Below are 22,307 nucleotides of genomic sequence, written 5' to 3'. Positions count from 1 at the left end.
CATAAATTACTTTTCTCCTATGTTGCCGTCACATGGAGTAGGTAGTAGAAATCTGACAGAACCGACTAGCCCATCTCCTCATGGGGGGGTTCTCAGGGCTTTAGTTTAAAAAGCACTTGGGAATGGCAGTTGCTCTGTACAACTGCCAAAAAAGTGTGCAGAGAACAGGTATGTTGGCCAGCATCTTTTATAGATCCTTTTTAGGGAATGTCTTTATAAAGAATAAAAGCCTTGCTGAGAATCCTCCCAGAAGAGATGCACTAGTTCAAAACCTGTCGGTTTTGTCAGATTCTTTCGGTTCTTACCTACTGTAAGTGACAGTAACAGAGGAGAAAAGTAATTTGTGGCTCATTTTACTCAGGAGGAAAGGCACTCCTTATTTGTATGTGTTTGCATGTATTTTAAATTTTACAATTTTTTGCAATAGTGGTCCCTTAAAGGAATGGGCTGTGACAAATTTGTATGTGGATTTCTCCATCCCTCTCTCCCCTCAATAATGTCTTCTTACCTTAAATACCTTTTGTTTGCCAGTCTTTGACTATCTACAGCTGTAAAGAAGAAAACCCGTTTCTGCTTTTCTTTGTATTGTAAATAAATTGTGTGCCGTTATTGTGCAGCAGCCGAGTCCCAATCGTCGAGAGGACAGACCGGTCAGCTTTTACCAGATTGGACCGAATCCAATGCAGCCTAGCGTGGCAGCATTAGCCAGAGATGCCGCCAATATCGCCAAAGACAAGCAGAGGAACTTCCTGCCCAACATCATCCAGAATGAGACCTACGGAACGGTGCTCAATAACAACACCACCCCCCCAAACTCTGCTGGGCCGGCACCCCCACTACCACCCAGGAACGTGGGCAAAGGTATGAGAGCAAGAAGTGTTACACTTTCTGTCCTGCATGTATGGACCAGGATTATGATACAAACTACTATGGATTGCACTAACATGTAGTGTTAGATAGTTAAATTGAATAGCTATTAACAAAGTCTGCTTTGCTTTCATGTACCCTGCTTTAACTTCTCTGGTGGTATGATCATTTCCGCATTTTAGGGTCTAAAAGCGGTGCAATTTTTCCACAAGCTTTCAGACCCTAAATGGAGGAAAAAATCATACCGCAGTGAATTTAAAGCAGTCCTGCAATAATGTGCCAGGGAACCAGCGATGCAGTTCTCCCTCCATCCTCCGGGTGGCGCTCTACCCCTATAGTGAGATTGCCATCTTTCATCATGACACACAGCGATCTCATCCCGGGGGAGGTGAGTTAGAAACACTTGCACACTGCACTGTGTCTGCAAACCGTGCAGCCGCTACACCAAGTCAGGCTCAGGATCACCGCTCCTAGCTTCTTTTTTCCAACCCGAGCCTGACTCAAGGTTACCGCCAAGGAGGTTAAAAAAAAAAAAAAGATGCACAATAAAATTGTAGACTTTTAGGAAGACAAATTAATGTTGTGCATTTATATGCTGCCAAAACCAATTTCACAGCACAGAGTACAAACAATTTAACAATTACATACAATTTAACTTTTACTAACTGCCCACCATAGGGTTGGTATCTCTTTGGATGGGAGACAATTAAGATAACTGCACAGTTATCAGAAGGCTGGGTTGCCACTTGCGTAGCACCACGAAAGGCCAGCGGGAGTGGACAGGTTAGTAGTGTCCGCTCCAGGGGTCATTTGTGGTTGGAGCCTGAGGCAGATGCGTTCCAACCATAGTCTATACGGGAAATGCATCAGCTCTGCTGGAAAAATTGCAGACAGCACAGAAGTACGGACCGCTTATTGAGGCTGCCCACTTCTTTCTCAGCAGTAAAACCCTGCAGCCAGGGGGAGCAATGGTGCTGGGTGTAAACCAACTAAATCCCAGCTCCCGGGGGGATCTGGATAACTTTACTTTGTAAGTAAAGTGAGCCTGTCAAGGTACCACTATGTTTTAGTATATGGGAGGAGATTCAATTGGTGACCAACATACAGGATTTGAACGTAATGCCCTGGTACACATGACACAATTTCACTTCAAATCGATAATTTCCTTCATGTCCGTTGTGCTCCCAGTCAAGAACCGGATCGATTTGCAGATCAGTACTTGACACAATTGATCTCGGGAGCCGATTGGACATGCCAGAAATGATCGATTTGACCCACCGATTTGATGGGAAATTGCACATCAGCCTTAAAGAGAACCCGAGGTGAGTTCTAAGAATCTTAATAGCACACAGAGGTTGGGTCTGCATATAATGTTCAGCCTCCGTTGCTATACAGCGTCCCCCCAGGCCCCCCCTGCACTCTGCTGTCCCCATAAATCAAACGCCATGCTAGCGAGATCGCTAGCTGGCTGTTTACCTTATGATGTGTCAGTCTCGCCGCTCCCCCCGCCTCCTCTATGTTGCCGCTCAGTGCCTGCGTCCTTTTCCTCCCCGCTGATTGGAGGGAAGGGACGCAGGTGGGGAGCTGAGATATGGAGGAGGCGGGGGAGCGGCGAGACTGACACATCAAGAGGTAAGCAGCCGGCTATTGACACGCTGTGTGTCGCTAGCACGACGTTTGATTTATGGGGCAAGCAGAGCGCTGGGGGGGGGGGGGGGGGGTACTGTATAGCAACAGAGGCTGGACATTATATGCAGACCCGGCCTCTGTGTGCTATTAGGATTCTTAGAACCCACCTCGGGTTCTCTTTAAAGCTTGAGTGCTGCTAGCTACATAGGGGTGTATGCAGTAAACTGTAGTAAGCAGAATAATGCAATACATTATGCTCTACTTATTGTGCAGTAAGTAACGCACATTATTCTGCTTTGCAGTTTACTAACTGTAACCGTTTATTGCATATAGCAATGACCATACTGCCTTTCAAAACCTGCAGCAGATTTACAAAGCATGTCTTGACTGGAACTTCTCATCTACTGAAAACTGAATCAGCTCAGCAGGGACATAATAGACAGTGTTCCATGAGCTTACTAGCTGGTGTGTCAGCTGAGGGGCGACTGTCCCCCTTCCTGCAGCTCTCCTGTGTAACTAATTATACACTGATTGAAAACAGCCCAGAGGCCATCAGACTTCAGATTCCAGTCATATTTCCAGCAGAAATCTTAGCAGAGTCTATCAGTCCCGCTGCTGTCTGGTGTTCTACAGTGTGGGAAAAACAGCTCCTCCCCTCACCCCATCTGTCCAGAGAGAAACATACTCCACCTCACCCGAACACTGTTCCTTATCAGTCATCCAATTCTGATGACGCAGATGTTTACCTCAAAATGAGTCAGCCTCCTGCCAATCCTATCAGGCATTTAGTTCCTGTGAAGTCAGGCATAGTGATGTTCGCTACGAGTACGTAGCCATTCATAATCGAAATCTAAATTGGATATCGCTGCTCGTGGCAGTTGGGGGGTTGTTAACTTTTACATATGCCACTGCCTATAGCTTATATAGCATTCCCTGACCTTCTAGTGGAACCTCGCCCGTGTTCCAACAGGCCTCCTATTGAGGCACCACAACTCCCAGCAAGCCCCCATAGAAGAAACACAGGGAGCATGCATTGTTGTGCGTGCCCTCACTGCAAACCCCATCCCCCCAATCCCCAGCAGAGTAGCACAGTGGAAGGAACTGCTCATCTCCATTCGCTCTCCCAAGTCTGGAGACATCCTCTGTGGCTGGCATTTCTCCCCTTAGCAACAGAGAATTAGATGCTAGGAGCTTTAGTGTCTGATTAATTCTCAGACACTGGGGGGAGAAACCCAGAAGAGAAGATGTCTGCAGAATCTGGAGACCAAGCGGCCGGAGATGAGTACTGCCGCCCACTACCTGGGAGACATCTGGGGCACCCCAGAATAGATCCAGGGCACGTGCCACTGATCTTTGGGGCTAGCAACTCCCCTGCCACTCACAGTCCATGTAACGCCAACACATCCTCCTTCCAGGTTTGATGGAGGAATTAGTGGAGTTATGTGGACCGCAAGTGGAATGCATCAGCTATAGGCAGCGGCATAGATAAGTTAACCCCCCAACTGCCGCACGCAGCGCTATCTAATTTAAATTACAAGTAGATATGTACTCTACGGCTCTTTCATAATACAGGCAGCAGTAAAAGGCTAAAACGCTGCGTTTTGGCTGCTGGCGTTTTTAAGGCGTTTTCAAGGCGTTGTAACGCCAATACATTAGTATCAATTGTAATGAGAAACGCTGCGGTCAGCCCTAAAAATGCTCCTGGGAGCTTCAAAACGCAACGCTCCAAAACGCAGCGTTAAGTGTGAAAGGTAAAATGAAAGTCTATGGACTTTCATTTTACCTAGGAAAACGCCTAAAACGCAGAAAAAGCCCTCTGGTGTGAAAGGGCCCTTAGCGAACATTACTAGTCAGTTGACATGTTGGCTGATTTGACAATAACCTTTAATTCTAAATAAAGTCTGTTAAAAATGAACTCCCTCTTGCCTTGGATGGACAGATAACAATGCTACTTTACAGTAGATATGGTCAACAATAATTAGGGATGATCAACAAGATATAATTTCTCCTTGAATTCAGATTTCATGTAATTAATAGGCAGTATGAAATTGGACCAATCGGACCAATGAAAATTGACAGGAAGTTATTCTGATCTGTCCTGTTTCAGGGCCCGTTTCCACTATCGCGAATCTGCATGCGTTTCCTGCATGCAGATTCGCACAGCCAATACAAGTGGATGGGCCTGTTTCCACTTGTCAGTTTTCCTGAGCGTTTTTCTGCGCAGGATTTTTCTGCACGTCACAGCCCTCACAATTCGCCTGCGTGTGGAATGCATGCGAATCGCCGCTAATGTATTTAACCTCCTGAGCGGTATGGACGAGCTCAGCTCGTCCATCACCGCCGGAGGCTGCCGCTCAGGCCCTGCTGGGCCGATTTTCTTCAAATAAAGTGCAGCACACGCAGCCGGCACTTTGCCAGCCGCGTGTGCTGCCTGATCGCCGCCGCTCTGCGGCGATTCGCCGCGAGCAGCGGCGAAAGAGGGTCCCCCCAGCCGCCTGAGCCCTGCGCAGCCGGAACAAAAAGTTCCGGCCAGCGCTAAGGGCTGGATCGGAGGCGGCTGACGTCAGGACGTCGGCTGACGTCCATGACGTCACTCCGCTCGTCGCTATGGCGACGATCTAAGCAAAACAAGGAAGGCCGCTCATTGCGGCCTTCCTTGTTTATTCTGGGCGCCGGAGGCGATCGGAAGAACGCCTCCGGAGCGCCCTCTAGTGGGCTTTCATGCAGCCAACTTTCAGTTGGCTGCATGAAATAGTTTTTTTTTAATTAAAAAAAAACCCTCCCGCAGCCTCCCTGGCGATCTCAATAGAACGCCGGGGAGGTTAATAGGGAAATCGCCTGTGGCTTTGGTATGAGAATTTTCATGCGAATTCGCATGGAAATCAATGGAAAAGCACAACGGCACTGCCATGATTAAATTCGCATACAGTGTCATCCATGCGAATTTTCATGCGAATTCGCACGCATACAACCGCACGCGAAATTCGCATCCGCATGCGAATTTGTACCGCGCCGATTCGCACCGCACAAGTGGAAACGGGCCCTCAAACTGCACAACATTTACATGAAATTTGAATGCAAGCAGAAATGATTTGCATCTCACTGATCATCCCTACTAATAATTCCAGCTAGCACAGAAGTTAAATACAGAATGTATGCAGCCTGGAACTGGGCCACTCATAATCAGCAAGCGGTGCATCTGATTGGCTCAATTCCAAACACAATTTGCATTATACTTGCAAGCAGGCTGAAATTATTAGCAAGTCTTGAAGTTGGCATTCTCATAGGAATGATGCATTTTCTGCAAAAGTCATTTTATGTTGTTTCTGTTTAATTAAAAAATTTTAATTTTTTCTTAGTATACACATTCACGTAAAGATGAGCACATTTTTCTAAATGTTTTTGACAAATATTGACATCTGTGTGAAAATGTATTAATATTGTGGTGAAACCCCTCCCACAGTGTGATGTCATGAGCATGGTCCTGACAGTTTCCTGTCTGTGAACCTCGTTGCATTGTGGGAAATAACATCTGTTTCCAATCGCCCAGCAACCAGTATCACCCTTTGTGCATAGAAACGCTCAGTAAACGAACATTCTGCACAGATCACCTGACAGGAATAAAGCCTTTGCCACCATTGAATGTAAATTAGGGTGAGGAAAGATCATACAATGGGCAAAAACTGATTTTTGTATTTATAAATTAATACTGTAAAATATAAGCAATTTTATTACGTTATTTTCAGAACAGTTCCTCTTTAATGTATTTGGTGAATATCAGTTGTCTGATACCCATAAGTTTTTTTCAGATATACTCATCTGTTTGATAATGTGTAACTTTTACAAATATCATAGCGAATAGAAAATCTCCATATTCGCTCATCACTAGTGTGAAGGCACATGAGGAATGCCTTGGACAGGGTTACCACATATGCCCTTCTCCAGGTTGCTGGGGTGATCCTGTTACTCCTGGGTTGATCCTGGTGATATTGGGCCGGTTACTGGCCATGTGATTCTGTGCTGATTACTGCTGAATGCTGCTGTATTCAGTCTTCATACAAAGCTCCTCATGCAACTTGATGCATGTCATGTACTTTTCAGAATACTGTGATGATGTTGCCATAGCATTCAATATATGAGCCTTTTTTTCAGATTATTGAATGATTGTATGTTTGTTTGTGACCAATGGAAATATTTCCTCCATCTTGATTTTTGTCCTCTCCAGTTCAATCGACCATATTTGGCAGTAGTATACACCACACCCATTCAAATCCCCCGTTGTGGAAACCCCACCCACTAGGACATGAGAGTGGCAGCAGACAGAGGTCCTCATCTGACCCTCCAGCTATCCACCCTCCTGTGCCACCAATGCGTATCACCTCTACTGCCACAAGTACGTGTCCTCCACCCATCAGCACCATGCCAATGCACTGTGTGTAACAGCCACCACTTCCACCTGATCCCTCACTGCATCCTCCTGTCCTGTCCTTGCTCCTGTCTCTCACCCTTTCCTCTCCATGCTGACAGTGGCCATTCTCTCTGGCTTTAGTGAAACCGAGCCTGTGAGGGTAAAAATATAAGTAGCTCCAGAGCTTAAATGTTGTTTGCTAGCTACCCAGCCATCATGCCTATGTTTGTGCCGGGTATTGCACTTTAAAGGACTTACGAGGCCAAAAGCACTAAAACAGCAAAGTACCTGCATGATGTTTAAATGCACAGAGCGTGCCATCCGCGCCCTCCGTGCAGTCCCGCCGGATCCCCTTAGTGAAATCGCCCCCCGTGCCGCTTGTGACCCCACAGGCCCGGTCGGGCTCTCCTGCCACTCCTAATATGGCCGCCGGAGCTGGCCACGGCTGCGCAGCTCTAGGGCCAACCCCCCCCCCCCCCCCCCCCCGAACCACGCACTGTAGCGTGGTTCAGGGGGGAGGCCCTACGGTGCGTGGTTCGGGGGGGGGGTGGCCCTAGAGCTGCTCAGCCGCACTCGTGGCTATGCGGACTGTGCAGCCGCGGCCAGCTCCGCATATAAACATCATGCAGGTACTTTACTTTTTTTAGTGCTTTTGGCCTCGTAAGTCCTTTAAAGGACCACTATCGCGAAGATCTTAAAATGTAAATGTAAAATACGTGCAAACACATACATATAAAAAGTAGGTCTCTTTCAGAGTAAAATGAGCCATAAATTACTTTTCTCCTATATTGCGGTCACTTAAATTAGGTAGTAGAAATCTGACATCACCAACAGATTTTGGGTTAGCCCATCTCTCTATAGGGGATTCTCAGCATGGCCTTTATTGTTTATAAAGACATTCCTAAAAAAAGATGCAGGCCAGCCTCCATGCTCGCTGCACACTTTTTTGGCAGATGGACGGAGCAACTGCCATTCACTAAGTGCTTTTGAAAATAAAGAAAACTCTGAGAATCCCTCATGAGGAGATGGGCTAGTCCAAAGGCTCTCTGCCAAATTTCTACTATGTACTGTAAGTGATAGCAACTAAGGAGATAAGTAATTTGTCTCATTTTACTCTGAAAGAACTGTACTTTTTAATCTGTATATGTTTACAAATATTTTAAATTTGAAGATTTTCGAGACAGTGGTTCTTTAATAACCTTTATTTGTGCCACACCAGTAGTCTGTCAGCTCTTGTGGCTAAGTGAGAAGATTTAATTCCAAATAAAGATGAGGCGCTTTCCCTGTATGTCGTATCAGCAAAACTGTTTTGTTTTTTTTTTAGTTTTTTTTTAGCCCTACATGATTTAAATGGGGTGTAAGGCTCCATTTACACTAGCATGGTAAACCTGCGTTGCGTTACCTTGTTTTGCTGCAATGGGCCGCAAAAACAATGAAAGTTTTAAAGAGACTTTCACACCCATGGGCATCCCTTGTGCACGATGCTTGGGGTAATGGAAGTCTATGGGCAACACACGCAGTGTAAATGATGGGGTGCGTCATAGAGTGCATGCACAGACCAATGGGAATCGGTGACCTACTTCCTGCCCAGTAGGGAGTGCGTCACTGAGTTGGGGCGGGGCTATGTATATGACCCTGTTGGCACACTCTGACGCAGAGTCATATGATTGTCATTTTTTGCATTGCGGTTGGATGCGGCGGGAGCATCACATCCCAACCGCAACACAAAAAATATGTATAAAACCGGCTTCAAAGAAGAGGTAAAGTAGGGCTTTAGGCGAACCTGAAGGTAAAATAAACCAATGTTATAATAATGTTATAATATAAACATTTATACCGACTTCTAAGTAGGACCTTCTTGCCGAGCTATATTGTGGCTTATTTTGTTTTTAAAGATTACACTTCAAGACGGGTGTAAGAATAGCCCCTGCAAGGGATACAGATGCAGGGGGGCCCATGGGGGGTAAAGCCTGGTAGGGGACCCACCCAGGGGCCGTTTTAAGGGTCAGGATGGGGGCACATTGCAGGAATGGCGGGCAGAGGGCACACAGCACCTGGGGGGGGGGGGGGAGCGGCTCCCCCCCCCCCCCCCCCGAATGTTTTTGCAGGGGGGCCCAGTGATTTCTAGTTACGCCACTGCTTCTAAATGTAATTATTTACTGTCTCAGTGGCATCTGTTGCTGCACTTTCTTTGTTCAGCTTTCATACAGAGTAATGATGACCTATTGAACTTGTGTATCTGCTCCCTGCTGTTAGAAGCAATGTACAAGTTTTGTGACCTCTAATTAGTTATCAGAGAGTGTCCCACTTGGCTTTAGAGAGACTGTGATTTACAGCCCTGGGTTATTAACCTTATAGGGTACTTGACGTGACATAAGATGAACATGTGATTGTACAGTCCCAAGCCAACTTAAAACTAGCCTGTGTTCCTTTTTTTCCTCCCTTACTGAAAGGGTTTAAAACTCTAACGTTTCTCTTCAGTCTGACTGCAGTGAACTGTAGGGCAACTCTGATAAGTAGATGCAGGTTGTAAATCTCCCTGAGGCTAAACTTGGATGGGGTGGCAGATAAAGACCATCTATCAGAGTGTAGTTATCTACAAGTACAAAAGCAAGCAGAGAATGCCTGTCTGTCCTGTTATTCCATAAACTATTATCAACAGAGGCTAACAATTTCTCATACTTTCGTAGTAGATCATGGCTGCTTATATAATGTCTCACAAGCACCATTATATTAACCTTTGTCATTTATTAATGCTGAGCTGTAAGCCAGACACCCCTCCCTTATCCCCCTGGATTTATGTTTGCAATAACCATTAGAGAATCTGGCTTTTACCTATCTCCATCATCGGCCATATCCTGAGCACTGACATTTCCCTCAATCCTGTTATTCGGTGCTTTCCTCTTGTCTCATGTATTGTGCATGTGAGTGTGGATTGGTCACAGATAGTCCATGCTGTATGTGTGGATGTTGTGTGCATAGCACTGTTACTTTCTACACATCAAGTATAATATGATCTTCTGTCGTTTCAGATCCTCCTCCACCACCTGTAGCAAAAACAGCCAGTGTTATAGAAGCCCTGAACCAGCACTCCAGACAGAGCCAGCCACCTCCTGTGCCACAAAACAAACCAGCTCCTCCTCCAGTCCCACCACAGCCACCAAACAGGCTTGCACAGAAGAGACCAGGGTAAGTATAGAAAAGGGGAGTTTTATTTCTTTAATGCTTAGTGTGATTTGCCTTCTTAAAACAGGAGGTACTTGCCATAATTCAGCATTAAGTGAACATCTGTGGTTACCCACAATGCACCGCTACTAAATATGCAAATTATCTTTTTATGCCCCCTGTAGCCAGGCTTGCATCCAGAACCGCTGGTGTATAGCAGGCCTATAGCTTTAAACAGACACTTAAGCGGGGGAAAAAATATGATTTGTATGTGTAGTACAGTTAAGAAATGAAACATTAGGAGCAGAGACATAAGTCTAATATTGTTTCCCATACAGGATGAGTTAAGAAACTCCAGTTGTTATCTATGCAAAAGAGCCATTGAGCTCTATGACTTTAAAGTCACAGAGAGCTCTGTCTTCTGAAGCTTATCTCAAAGTCTGGCACTGTATTGTTTTTTTTATTCTGCAGAGAACAGTTCAAAAGTTCACTAGCCTGCTCTGTAAAATAATTTAAAATGATGAGTAGTGTTTAAACTGCAAATATTAGAGAATGATGCAATGTTATAAAAAAAACTATATAACTGAAAATAAAAATATGAGAAAATTTGCTTTGCTACTAATGTTCTATCAACTATCTGTACTACACGTACAATTTATTATATCATAATTTTTTTTCCCGCTTCAGTGTCTCTTTAAATTTTACAGAGCCACATCAACCAAACTGAAGATTCACTAAAAACAAAGGGCCAGATTTATCAAAGCATTACTGACAGTTTGTTCTTCTAAAACTGTTCTAACCAGCAGAAGAACGGTTCTGCACGGATTTCTAAAAACCTACTCATATTTTGGCTCAGACGCTCTTGATAAATCTGGCCCACAGAGTTTAATTTACCTGGGGCTTCTGCCAGCCCCTTGCAACCGTCCTGTCCCACACCGTTTCCAAACTATCCTCTGTTCTCCCGCCATGGTGCAGTTTCGTTACCGCCAACTTGTAAGTTGACAGCAGCTGCGCCTGTGCAGCTATGCACGCGTGTATCCGTCTTTGCGTTCCCGTCCACAATAGCGTCCTGCAGGACGGGAACGCGAAAGAGGACACGCATGGCCAGGGCTGTGCAGGCTCAGTTGCCGTCGACTTACAAGTTGGCGGTAACGAAACTGCACCGGGATGGAAGAACAGAGGATCATTGAGTACCGGCGCGGGACAAGGGGACTGCATTGGGCTGCCAGAAGCCCCAGGTAAGTGAGAATATTTGTTTTTAGTTCATCTTCAATTCCGCTTTAAAGCTATAGGCTTGCTATACACCAGCGGCTCTGGATGTAAGCCTGGCTTCAGGGGCACTAAGATAATTTGCATATTCAGTAGCATTGCATTGTGGGTAACCTCAGATGTTCACTAAAAACTGAATTATCGAAAGTACCTTCTGTTTTAAGAAGGCAAATCACACTAAGCATTTAAGGGCTTTTCGGTCTCTTTTAGTTCCCTATACTGTGCTAGGGGGGGGGGGGGGGGGGAGGGGGGTTGGGTTACCCCGAGCTGCTTGGTTACTCTATTTCCTTTACCTCCCTAGCGTTCTGGACGAGCTGTGCTAGAGGACACCGCTCAGGCCCCGCTGGGCCGATTTGAATAATTTTTTTTTTCCTACCCGATCGCCGCTGCTCGCCACCGATCCGCCGCTACCCGACGCGAAAGAGGCACAGCAGACCCCGTGCGCAGCCTGGCCAATCGCCGCCAGGCTGTACTTTGGGGTGGATCGGGAGTCCCTTTGACGTCACGACGTCGATGATGTCACAACGTTCGTCGCCATGGCGATGGGGGAAGCCCTCAAGGAAATCCCGTTCAGAACGGGATTTCCTTATGGGCGTGATCGCTGGCGGCGATCAGAAGGGTGGGAGGGAAAGAGCTGAACGGGGTGAATCATGTAGTTAGCGCTAGGCTAGCTACATGATATTTAAAAAAAAATCGGGCGCAAAAACCCTCCCATGGATGCGGGAATCAGAACGCCCAGCAGGTTAATTAAATCATGCTGTAATGCAGCGCTGTGCGGAAGGACTGGCACAATTGTACAATTTGTGTTCCCTGCATACATACTTAAAGTGGACCCAAATTAAAAATACAAGATTTCAGAAATAAAATCTATTTTCTAAATTTATAATAATAAATAGCATCCTTTTTTCAGCTGCATGATGACATATATAAAATATTTTACATTTATCAGAGGAACCCCTCCCTCCCTTCCTTTCATATTGCCGGGACAGAATCCGGCAAACTGGTTAGTAGATGGTGTCTAGCAATGGAGGAATTGCTAATGGCTGCCACCTGTATAACCCTAGTTATGGAAAGAGAAGGGTGAAAAGCATGCACTGAAATGCTCATAGGCTTGAAGGAGTGTTTACTTATCTTTGTATGTGTCAGAGTGGTGCAACTAAATATTTTTAATTAAAAAAATGTTTGGTTTGGGTCCGCTTTAAGATTCCTCAGTGTCCTCTTGGCTCTTACTATTCAGTAAGCCAGCACCTATTCAGTAAGGAGTCCTTGGGCACGACCCTCTTACACTGGTACAGCCTACTGAGCATGTGGCTGCAGCTCTCAAGCGCTTTGCGTGCTACAGGAGAAAAGTTCTATACCAATGTTGGAATTATTATTATTTCCTTAGTTATGAGAGAAGTTATTGTTTGCGGCATTTTAATGGTAATATGTTTTAATTGTTACAGGATAGAGAAGCCGCCTCCAATGATCAAGCCGCTAACGCCACCAACCTCACAGCCTCCTGGTGAGTTGCCACATTCCCCCCTAACCAGCACAGCGCCACCTCCTGGTCGTCAGAGGTGTTCCTGTCAGTCTCTTCCTCCTATTATTGCTTATAGGATCGTGTTAAGTTTCTTTGTATTTCTTTGATGTTGTGAATATTTTCCTGCAGGGGGAGACTCTTCTTGTGACACCCCTACCCTGCCAGTGCCTAAACCAGGTTCTAATTTACCTGTGCAGCCTCCTGCTCCAATGCCCAGGAAATCTCAAATGGTAAGTGTCTATTACAGGGCGTGTATCAGAGCAACTGTAAAAGACCCTGGTGACTAGCAGGGGCCCCACTGCTACATTTTTATCTCCCCACCCCTTAGATTGTAAGCCTATTTGGCAGATTGTAACCCTCTTCCCCATGTGCTCTTCTCTGCCTCCATATGGACTCAGTGACTTGACTGCTTTATTTATCCCTACATTGCAATCTGTGCACCATTGTTTGTTTGTTTGCAGATTTATAGCATGTAATAATACCTGAACAATGGTACAGCGCAGTGGTATTGTTCTGGTCCTCACTCCGCCCTCCTGTTGTGCACTGCACATCCCTCTTTTCCCCTCCTTAGTGACAGAATGTGTCTGTACAGCAGAGGTCTCAAACTCGCGGCCCGCGGGCCATTTGCGGCCCTCGATACAATATTTTGTGGCCCTCGCCGGCAAAAGCTTCCTTATAGTTCGCTTCAGTGCTCCCAAGTAATCCGCCGCATCCCCGCTGCTAAACGAGGGCTGCAGAGCCCCCAAATCGCCCGGAGGGCAATCCGCCGGCATTTCCTGGAAGGGGCAGAGCTTTCAGCACAGATCGCTGCCTCTCCCCGCCCCTCTCTGTAAAGGAAGAGTGAGAGGGGCGGGCAGAGGAAATTCCTTATGCGGCCCAGCCTCATCCTGACTTTGCATCCTGCGGCCCCCCAGGTAAATTGAGTTTGAGACCCCTGCTGTACAGCATCAACAGCAAATATCCCTATCCCTTTCTGTTCAGGTTTACTTTAAAGCATACATGTCAAACTCCGACCTGTGGGCCAAATCTGGCCCCTCATAGCCATTAAATTTGGCTTCCAAGTGGTTTCCCCACTTTGCATTATGTTTGGCCCACTCTCTAGACTACCAGGGAAGCTAAATTGGAGGTGAAGCCCTAGAACACCAGGGAAGCCATATGGGGCAGTAGGGCAAAGCAGTAAACACTAGGGAACTGTATAGGGGAGGGTGGGGACCACTAGACACCAAGGAACTGTATAGGAGAGGTAGGAGGACCACTAGACACGTGTGAACTGTATAAGGGTTGGAGGGAAGCCATTAGACACCAGGGAACTTTATAAGGAAGGAAGGTGGCCAGTAGACATTGAAGTTGGCCTGCGACTTGGTCCCCAGTGTTCAATTTCGGCCCACTTTGTATTTCAGTTTGACACTCATGCTTTAAAGAGAACTTGAAGTGAGAGGTATATGGAGGCTGGCAGATTTATTTCCTTTAAACAATACCAGTTACCTGGTATTCCTGCTGATCCTCTGACTTTTAAGGTGGCCATACATCAATTTTGCGGCTTATTGACCATTCGTTTGATAATGGGTCAAATGTATCGATCAAACAAGCTGGGAAATCTCAGGCTGGCGTGGTCTATCGGGTGAGATCGGGTCTCTCGCCTGTCTGGCTGCCGCAAGTCCAGCTGCTCCTTCTTCTGCATATTCAGGTCCTACATGGCTGCTGCACTGGTGAGTGTGACGTCATGTGCCAATGCCCAGCAGCCATGTGTGATGTAAATGAGGGCGGAGAAGCTGGACTCACAGCGGCCAAACAGGTGAGAGTTGCAGAGACTCCACCGGGGGTGGGGCAATAGGGTGTACATTAACATTTGGGGGGACATCGATGAAGGAGTCATCACAAGGACGATTCCTGAGAGATTTAATGCTGGAATCGATCAGCAATTGGCCAGTGGTGTATGGGCAGCCAACAGATCTCTATGTAATCGGTTTCGATCACAGAAAAATCTGTCTCTTGGTCGATCTACCCATACTAGCTGTATGAGCACCTTAATGCTTTTAACCATAGACCCTTAACAAACATGCAGAGCAAATGTTTCTGACAAATTCTGTGATTCAAACATTACTGCAGCTGAAGGGATCAGCAGCACTGCCAGGTAACTGGTATTGTTTGAAAGGAAACAAATGTAGCAATCTCCGTTTACCTCTCACTTTGGGTTCCTTTTAAGCCCTTTATACCTTCCTAGTGGTTCTGGGTTATCTTGAGCTGTCTGGGTACCTGTGACACCTTCTATCAGCACCACTTCTAGACTTTTTGGTGCCTGAGGCAAACTTGTGAAGATGCACGCAGGTAGCTAGTATAGTTGCCCCAGTACAGGTAGTATAGTTGCCCCCGCATAGGTAGTGTAATTTCTCCCGTATAGGTAGCTAGTATAGTTGCTTCAGTACAGGTTGTATAGTTGCCCCTGTATAGGTAGTATAATTGCTCCCAGTATATGTAGCCTTTCAGGGGTAGCAGCCAGGAAGGTAGAGCAGTGGGCACAGCGGTGGGGTCGGATCCCCCTCCCTCAGCTGGGTCCCCCCATCCGTGCCCCCCCTTCAGCTATTAGTGCTGTGTACAAGTGTCAGGCAGTGGGTGGGGAAGCAATGACTCACCTCCTTCCGTTCCAGGCGCTGCATTCCCCTACTCATCATTTCCTGCAATGCCGCCCACTGTACTTCCGCAAGTACAGTGGGCGGCATTGCAGGAAGTGACGAGCAGGGGAATGCAGCGCCTAGAACGGAAGGAGATGAATCATTGCTTCCCTGCCCGCTGTCTGACACTTGTACACAGCGGTAACGAGGACGGGGGGCACCACTGTGCCTGCTGCCCTGCCCCTCCCTCCCCCCTGCTGCTACCACCTCCAGCTCACCTCACGGCGGGCCCCTGCATGGCCAGACGGCCAGCTGTAAACTGGGTGGTGACAGGCCAGGCACATTTCCCGGTGCTGCCTGGTGCAACCCCCAGACCTCCGCCACCTGAGGCGTTATAGGTGGGACGGCCCTACCTTCCATATTCCTCTTACCTTCTTACTAATAGACTTTATTTTATTAAATTGAATGACCCTAGCCTCTTGTGGTTATTTTTTGTTGTACAGGGCAGTCCTCAGGCCTGTAATATTGAGGTATTTCTACCTTTCTTTGTTTCTAATTATTGCAGTGTTGCATAAAACTAGGCCAGTGTGTAAATATATCATGTTGACTTGCAGGCAAAGACCAAGCCAAAAAGAGGGAAAGCTGTATATAACTGTATGGCTGACAACCCGGATGAGCTGACCTTTCTGGAGGGAGAAGTTATTGTGGTGGATGGAGAGGAGGACCACGAGTGGTGGGTGAGTACACGTGTGACAAGTGCCTCTGTATGAGAAAGGATGTAGCCTTAACCATTTTAGGCCGCAAATATTTTTTACCTTAAAGGGAACCTAAGCTGAGAAGGATGTGGATTTTTCCTTTTAAAATAATACCATTTGCCTGACTCTCCTGCTGATCCTGTGTCTCTAATACTTTCAGCCACAGCCCCTGAACAAGCATGCAGATCAGATGCTCTGACTGAAGTCAGACTGGATTAGCTGCATGCTTGTTTCAGGTATGAGATCCAGATACTACTGCAGAAAAGAGATCAGCAGGACAGCCAGGCAACTGGTATTGTTTAAAAGGAAACATCCATATCCCTCTCAGTTAAGGTTCCCTTTAAGCATCAGAGCAATTTTCACCTCCCATTCATTCGCCAATAACTTTAAAACTAATTATCACAAATAATTGATCTATATCTTGTTTTTTCCACCACCAATTACGGTAGGCTTTCTTTGGATGGTACATTTTGCTAAGAATTATTTTATTCTAAATGCATTTTAACAGGAATATTAAGAAAAAAAATAATTATTTCTCAGTTTTCATCCATTTTCGCTTTAAAATAATACATGCTACCATAATTAAAACCTATGTATTTTATTTACCATTTATCCCGGTTATTACACCATTTAAATTATGTCCCTATCACAATGTATGGCGCCAATATTTTATTTGGAAATAAAGGTGCATTTTTTCAGTTTTGCATCCATCACTATTTACAATCTTATACTGTAATTTAAAAAATGCTTGTAATATACCCTCTTCACATGCATATTAAAAAGTTCAGACCCTTATGTAACTATTTGTTTAGTTTTTTTGTTTTTTTAAACGTAATTTTTTTTTTCATTAACATTTTTATTTGGGTAATTTTTGGTGTGGGAGGTAAACAGTTAATTTTAAATGTAATAATGTGTGTTTATGTTATAAAAAAATGCATGTAGTTGTAGTTTTACTATCTGGCCACAAGATGGCCACAGTTAATTTTTTTTTTTTCAGGCCTGGAAGTGAACGCTCTCTTTTTCTCAGAAAGACTGCGGCCTTTCTATCGGGGACTTAGACTTAGATCAATGAATGGGAACTATGTTTCCATTCATTGATCTCCGGGCTAACGGGGGGCGGTACGGGAGCACGCTGGCGCGTGCAAGCTCGCATGGGAGCACGCAGCAGCACAGCGGCAGCCTCCTGGACGTGACAATCACGTCCAGGTGGCATAAATGGTTTAAGGAGTGATGTAAAACTGTTTCCAAGCAAACTGTTGGCTGACCATAGACCGTTTGTGGCTCAGCAGTTACTTTTCTGTGTAAATATTTCCAATTATGAAATCCACCTTAAAGGATATCAGGGGGGTTATTAACTTTACCTACCTTGGGCTGCTTCCAGCTGCTAGCAATCTATCAGGTCCCGTGCTGTGATGGCACCGTCCCCTCTGAAAGCTCCCACCACACCTCACCACAGCTGTGGTGTTGTCAGCCTGGATCGTGCTCCTGTAGTTCACAAAGACTTTGCAAGTGCAGGACACTCCCGTGTGAGCTCAGTAGCCCGCGACCACAGCTGGGGTTGGGCATCTTTTGGAGGGGAGAGCGGCATCCTGGAGGCAACAGAACTACAGCGAGGGACCTGATGGACTTCTAGGGACTGGAAGAAGCCCCAATTAAGTAAATCTAACCTCCACTCTGGATATCCTTCAACCACACATCCTCACCACACCTGTACCGTGCACTGGTCAGACTGTATTGCATTAAGCTGGCCCAAACACTAGTCGATGTGGCTAACACATAGATCCCTTTTAGACCATTATTTGATCAGAGAGGGATCTTTCTGATCGATCCCTCCACACACTGCTTACAGATTTTAAATAGGTTTCAGCATGAAATTGATTGAAAAGCTGTTTGCACTGCCTGCTGTGTCTCCCCCCATCCTTCGGCCCTGTCGAGTGTGAGAGCAGCGAATATTCTCACCTGTCCACCCGGCAGGTCAAGAGCATGTCACTAGCAGCATTCGATTTAAGCCAAATTACATCAGAGCTACTCTCACCTGTCCACTGCAATATCCTCCTGTGTTTTCTCTCTACCGCCACTGCTTCATCCCGTCTCTTCACTCCCGGGAAGCTGTGGGGGGACATTTATCAAAAATGTCTGAGACAAAATATTGGGAGGTTATTAAGAATTCACTTATATTAAGAAATCACTTAATAGTGCAGTTTCCTTCTTAAAGCAGAACTGAAATAAAAAAAAAATTGTCTGTCTTAAGGTCCGTACACACGCCGGACTGGAGGCAACGACGGGTCCGTCGTTGCCTCCCGCTGGGTGGGCGTGCCAACGACAGTCCGGCGTGTGTACGCACTGTCGGCGGACTGATACGGCTGTTTCTGAGCAATCCGCCGGGCGGATCGCTCAGAAACAGCCGTATCAGTCCGCCGACAGTGCGTACACACGCCGGACTGTCGTTGGCACGCCCACCCAGCGGGAGGCAACGACGGACCTGTCGCTGCCTCCAGTCCGGCGTGTGTACGGACCTTTACATGGGGCTTCTGCCAGCCCCTTGCAGCCTTCCTGTCCTCCATGATCCTACATTCTCCCGCCGCCAGCTACTTTCGGTACTGTTGTACCATCGAATTGTAAGTCGACGGCAAGCCACGTGTCTCTTTCCCGCCCACAATAGTGTCCTGCGGTAGTAGCGCAAGACGCGATTGCAGAGAAAGATACGCGTGGCTCAGGGCCACCCATGTGCAGTTGCCGAGTCGACTGAACCGGAAGTAGCTGGTGGCAGGAGAACGGAGGATGGTGCAGGACCGTCACGGGACAGGAAAGCTGCAAGGGACTGGCAGAAGCCCCAGGTAAGTGAAACTCTGTTTTTTAATCTCAGTTCCACTTTAAAGTGTTAGGAATAGGAGGAGTTAGAAGGTTTCTCAGACAGTGCAGTATGTGAGGGAAATTGCTGTTAGGTAACCAATACATCTGCTGTATTGCGTCAATGCCCAGCACTGGAACGGTTAAGCACAGAACAGCTTCACAGGGTACCTGGAAGCAGAAGGGAGGAGCACTTCAGAAATCATGTCTAGCCTGCACTGCACAAGCTGTGTAGAAATGCTGACGTGCTTAATTTGCAACAGTTTAGGGCTGGATTTGCACTTTTCTTAACTGTAGTGCAGTTCTAAAAATTCATGCTAAACTACTGCTATTGAGGAGGATTTAGGAATGTTCTTATCATGCAGATTTGTTTAAGAAGAAAAAACTGTTGGTAATGCTTTCATAAATCTGACCCAGTGTTTCCAGAAACTAAACACTAGGGGCACTGTGGTACGTACCTTACATCACCACTAGAGGACTCTAGGATTTGGCCTCTGGTGTTTTTTACATGACCCATAGCTCCCCGAGAATTGAAGAGTCAGGAAGAAGCCCCTGCGGTGGAGAGAAGACTCAGAATGAAGCTCTGGTGGACAGTTGAGAGTATCTCCAGTGCTGCTTCACTTTGCCCGAAATCGAATGCCGCTAGTGACCTGCTCCCGACCTGACGCCAATTGAGCATTTTTTATTTTTTTATTCGGGGGGGGGGGGGGGGAAGAAGGGGGAGACAATTAACCTACGACTTCGTTTGGCGTTTGGGAGGAAACGTGCAGATAGTGATCTGGGTGGGATTCAAGCTTGTGGCACCAGTACTGCAAGGCATGCTAAACACTAAAACTAAATATATTATAATCGCTTTTTATGATTTTCACAGATTGGCCATATAGATGGTGAGCCTTCGCGACGAGGAGCATTCCCTGTGTCTTTTGTACACTTCTTTGTAGAATAAGCCATCCAGGACTATGAGGGCCTCGGTCTCCGGAGTCCACGAGCAGAAGACCTCCAGCACCACTAGAGAAGACTGAGGAGATCAAGCCACTCATGATTATAAGCTGAACTCTCTTCTCTCTTCATCACTCCCTCTGTAAGAGACAGAGGACCAGCTTCTGCCAAGACTCCTACTTCAGTGTATATTTATTGTTCCTTTTATGGAAGTTTATTGCCAATCGGATGTAGATACTTTTGTTGAACTCTAGAGATTTCTGCAGTCTTATATTCTGAGGATCTATGTTATGATCCTTCCTATCTCTGACCAATGGTTTACTAACGATGTCTCTATCCATAGATTCCACTCCTTGTTACAGAGGATCTGAAACACATTGCAGGGCAATGCACTATAGACTCATCTGCAGCTAATGGGTTAACGTCTCTTAGGAATAAATTGTTTTTTTTTTCTATATAATTAACTCTACTTTTTTATGGAACTGATTGTTTAGCTCTGTGTGATTTGCTAATAACCAGACCAATTGAATAAACCTTTATGCTGCCTACTTTTACTTTCGTGTGAATATTCAAACTTCTAAAGTGACAAAAAGCAGGGTTGTGGAGTCAGTCGGAGCAATTCTGGGTACCTGGAGTTGGTGGTTTCATAGATCTGCGGAGACAGTCAGATGATTTTTGTACCGACTCCACAGCCCTGGTAAATATTAGGCTAAGGAGTCAGAGTTAGAGCAATTTTGGGTACTATGCGTCAGTGGTTTATTAAAGGGGAACTTCAGCCTAAACAAACATACTGTCATTAAGTTACATTAGTTATGTTAATTAGAACAGATAGGTAATATAATCTCTTACCCACCCTGTTTTTTAAAAAAAAAAGGCAAATGTTTGTGATTTATGGGTGCTGCCATCTTTGTCATGGGGGCAGCCATCTTTTTGGTTGAAAGGAAGTGACAAGGAGCAGGAGACAGTTCCATCTGTCCTGTGTCCTGATTACCCCTCCCAGCTGCACACGCTAGGCTTCAAATGTAAATTCAAAATGTAAAAAAAAAAATTGCACCAAATCAGCAGAATGAGAACAACATCATCAGAAATCCCATCATGCTTTGCACAGCATCAGGGGAAAAAAGCCCGGGCAGTTTTCTTCTGTGCAGCTAAAAAGGAGGCTTGTATAAGAGAAACAAAGTTCTGATGCTGTGAAACTGTTAAAGAAACACCAAGTCTTTTCAGTGCTGCTGAGTTGATTTTTAGTCCGGAGGTTCACTTTAAGCTGAGGAGTCGGATGATTTTGTACTCACTCCACAGCCCTGACAAACAGTGTGCTGGGTGGATTGTACTAATATTTACACTCTGAATGACGGTCTTGAGGCAGATATATATACTAGCCACTGAACAGGACAAGACTTATTCTGGGATAGCGATTCAAACCACTTAGCATATTGTGGCTTTTTCCTTTGTCTGGATAATTTATAGAGGGTTTAAGGGTCAGTTCACACTGACCGAATCAAAAATGGATTTCTGTAAAAACGGATCTGTCAAGGTTGGGTCACTTAGGGCCCTTTTACATGGGCAGCTGAACTGCCCGCTCAGTGAACAGTTGCCAAGCAGTACCGAGCATTTACCAGGCACCACCAAGCAGTGTTGAGAGTTCAATAGTCTTTTCACTGCCTATCAACTGCTTGTGTAAAAGGGCTCTTAGTCTCACAATGTTCCTTGCAGCAATCTTTTACCTATACTGTCAGACTGTCATAGATAATCCAAAACTGTTCTAACAATTTGGCATCCTGTATGGGGGTTCATATACAAACTTGGACTTTGTATGGGTTTCATATACATGCCTGGACTTTGTATGGGGGTTCATATACATGCTTGGACTTTGTATGGGGGTTCATATACATGCTTGGACTTTGTATGGGGGTTCATATACATGCTTGGACTTTGTATGGGGGTTCATATACATGATTGGACTTTGTATGAGGTTTCATATACATGCTTGGACTTTGTATGGGGGTTCATATACATGCTCGGACTTTGTATTGGGGTTCATATACATGCTTGGACTTTGTATGAGGTTTCATATACATGCTTGGACTTTGTATGGGGGTTCATATACATGCTTGGACTTTGTATGGGGGTTCATATACATGCTTGGACTTTGTATGGGGGTTCATATACATGCTTGGACTTTGTATTGGGGTTCATATACATGATTGGACTTTGTATGAGGTTTCATATACATGCTTGGACTTTGTATGGGGGTTCATATACATGCTTGGACTGTATGAGGGTTCATATAC

General features: G+C 45.8%; 1 protein-coding gene across 4 annotated transcripts in view; it reads left to right on the top strand.

Annotated features, from left to right (window-relative positions):
- Positions 1 to 20,564, top strand: part of ASAP2 (ArfGAP with SH3 domain, ankyrin repeat and PH domain 2) — a 297,947-nt gene extending 277,383 nt beyond the window's left edge. The window contains exons 22-28 of one of the 4 annotated variants that reach the window (XM_068280325.1): positions 621 to 861; positions 6,722 to 6,889; positions 9,937 to 10,093; positions 12,784 to 12,842; positions 12,990 to 13,090; positions 16,087 to 16,209; positions 19,949 to 20,564. In XM_068280325.1, coding sequence (XP_068136426.1) covers positions 621 to 861; positions 6,722 to 6,889; positions 9,937 to 10,093; positions 12,784 to 12,842; positions 12,990 to 13,090; positions 16,087 to 16,209; positions 19,949 to 20,023 — 924 coding nt within the window. In that variant the 3' untranslated portion in view covers positions 20,024 to 20,564. Of the gene's footprint in view, positions 1 to 617; positions 862 to 6,721; positions 6,890 to 9,936; positions 10,094 to 12,783; positions 12,843 to 12,989; positions 13,091 to 16,086; positions 16,210 to 19,948 lie in introns of all 4 variants that reach the window. The other 3 variants (XM_068280324.1, XM_068280327.1, XM_068280326.1) reach the window with 3 other exon arrangements.
- The last annotated feature ends 1,743 nt before the right edge of the window (positions 20,565 to 22,307 follow it).

Source organism: Hyperolius riggenbachi, chromosome 4 (assembly GCF_040937935.1).
Source record: "Hyperolius riggenbachi isolate aHypRig1 chromosome 4, aHypRig1.pri, whole genome shotgun sequence".
NCBI lineage: Eukaryota > Metazoa > Chordata > Amphibia > Anura > Hyperoliidae > Hyperolius > Hyperolius riggenbachi.
The sequence above is the reverse complement of the archived record's forward strand: the minus strand, read 5'-3'. Positions and strand labels throughout refer to the sequence as shown.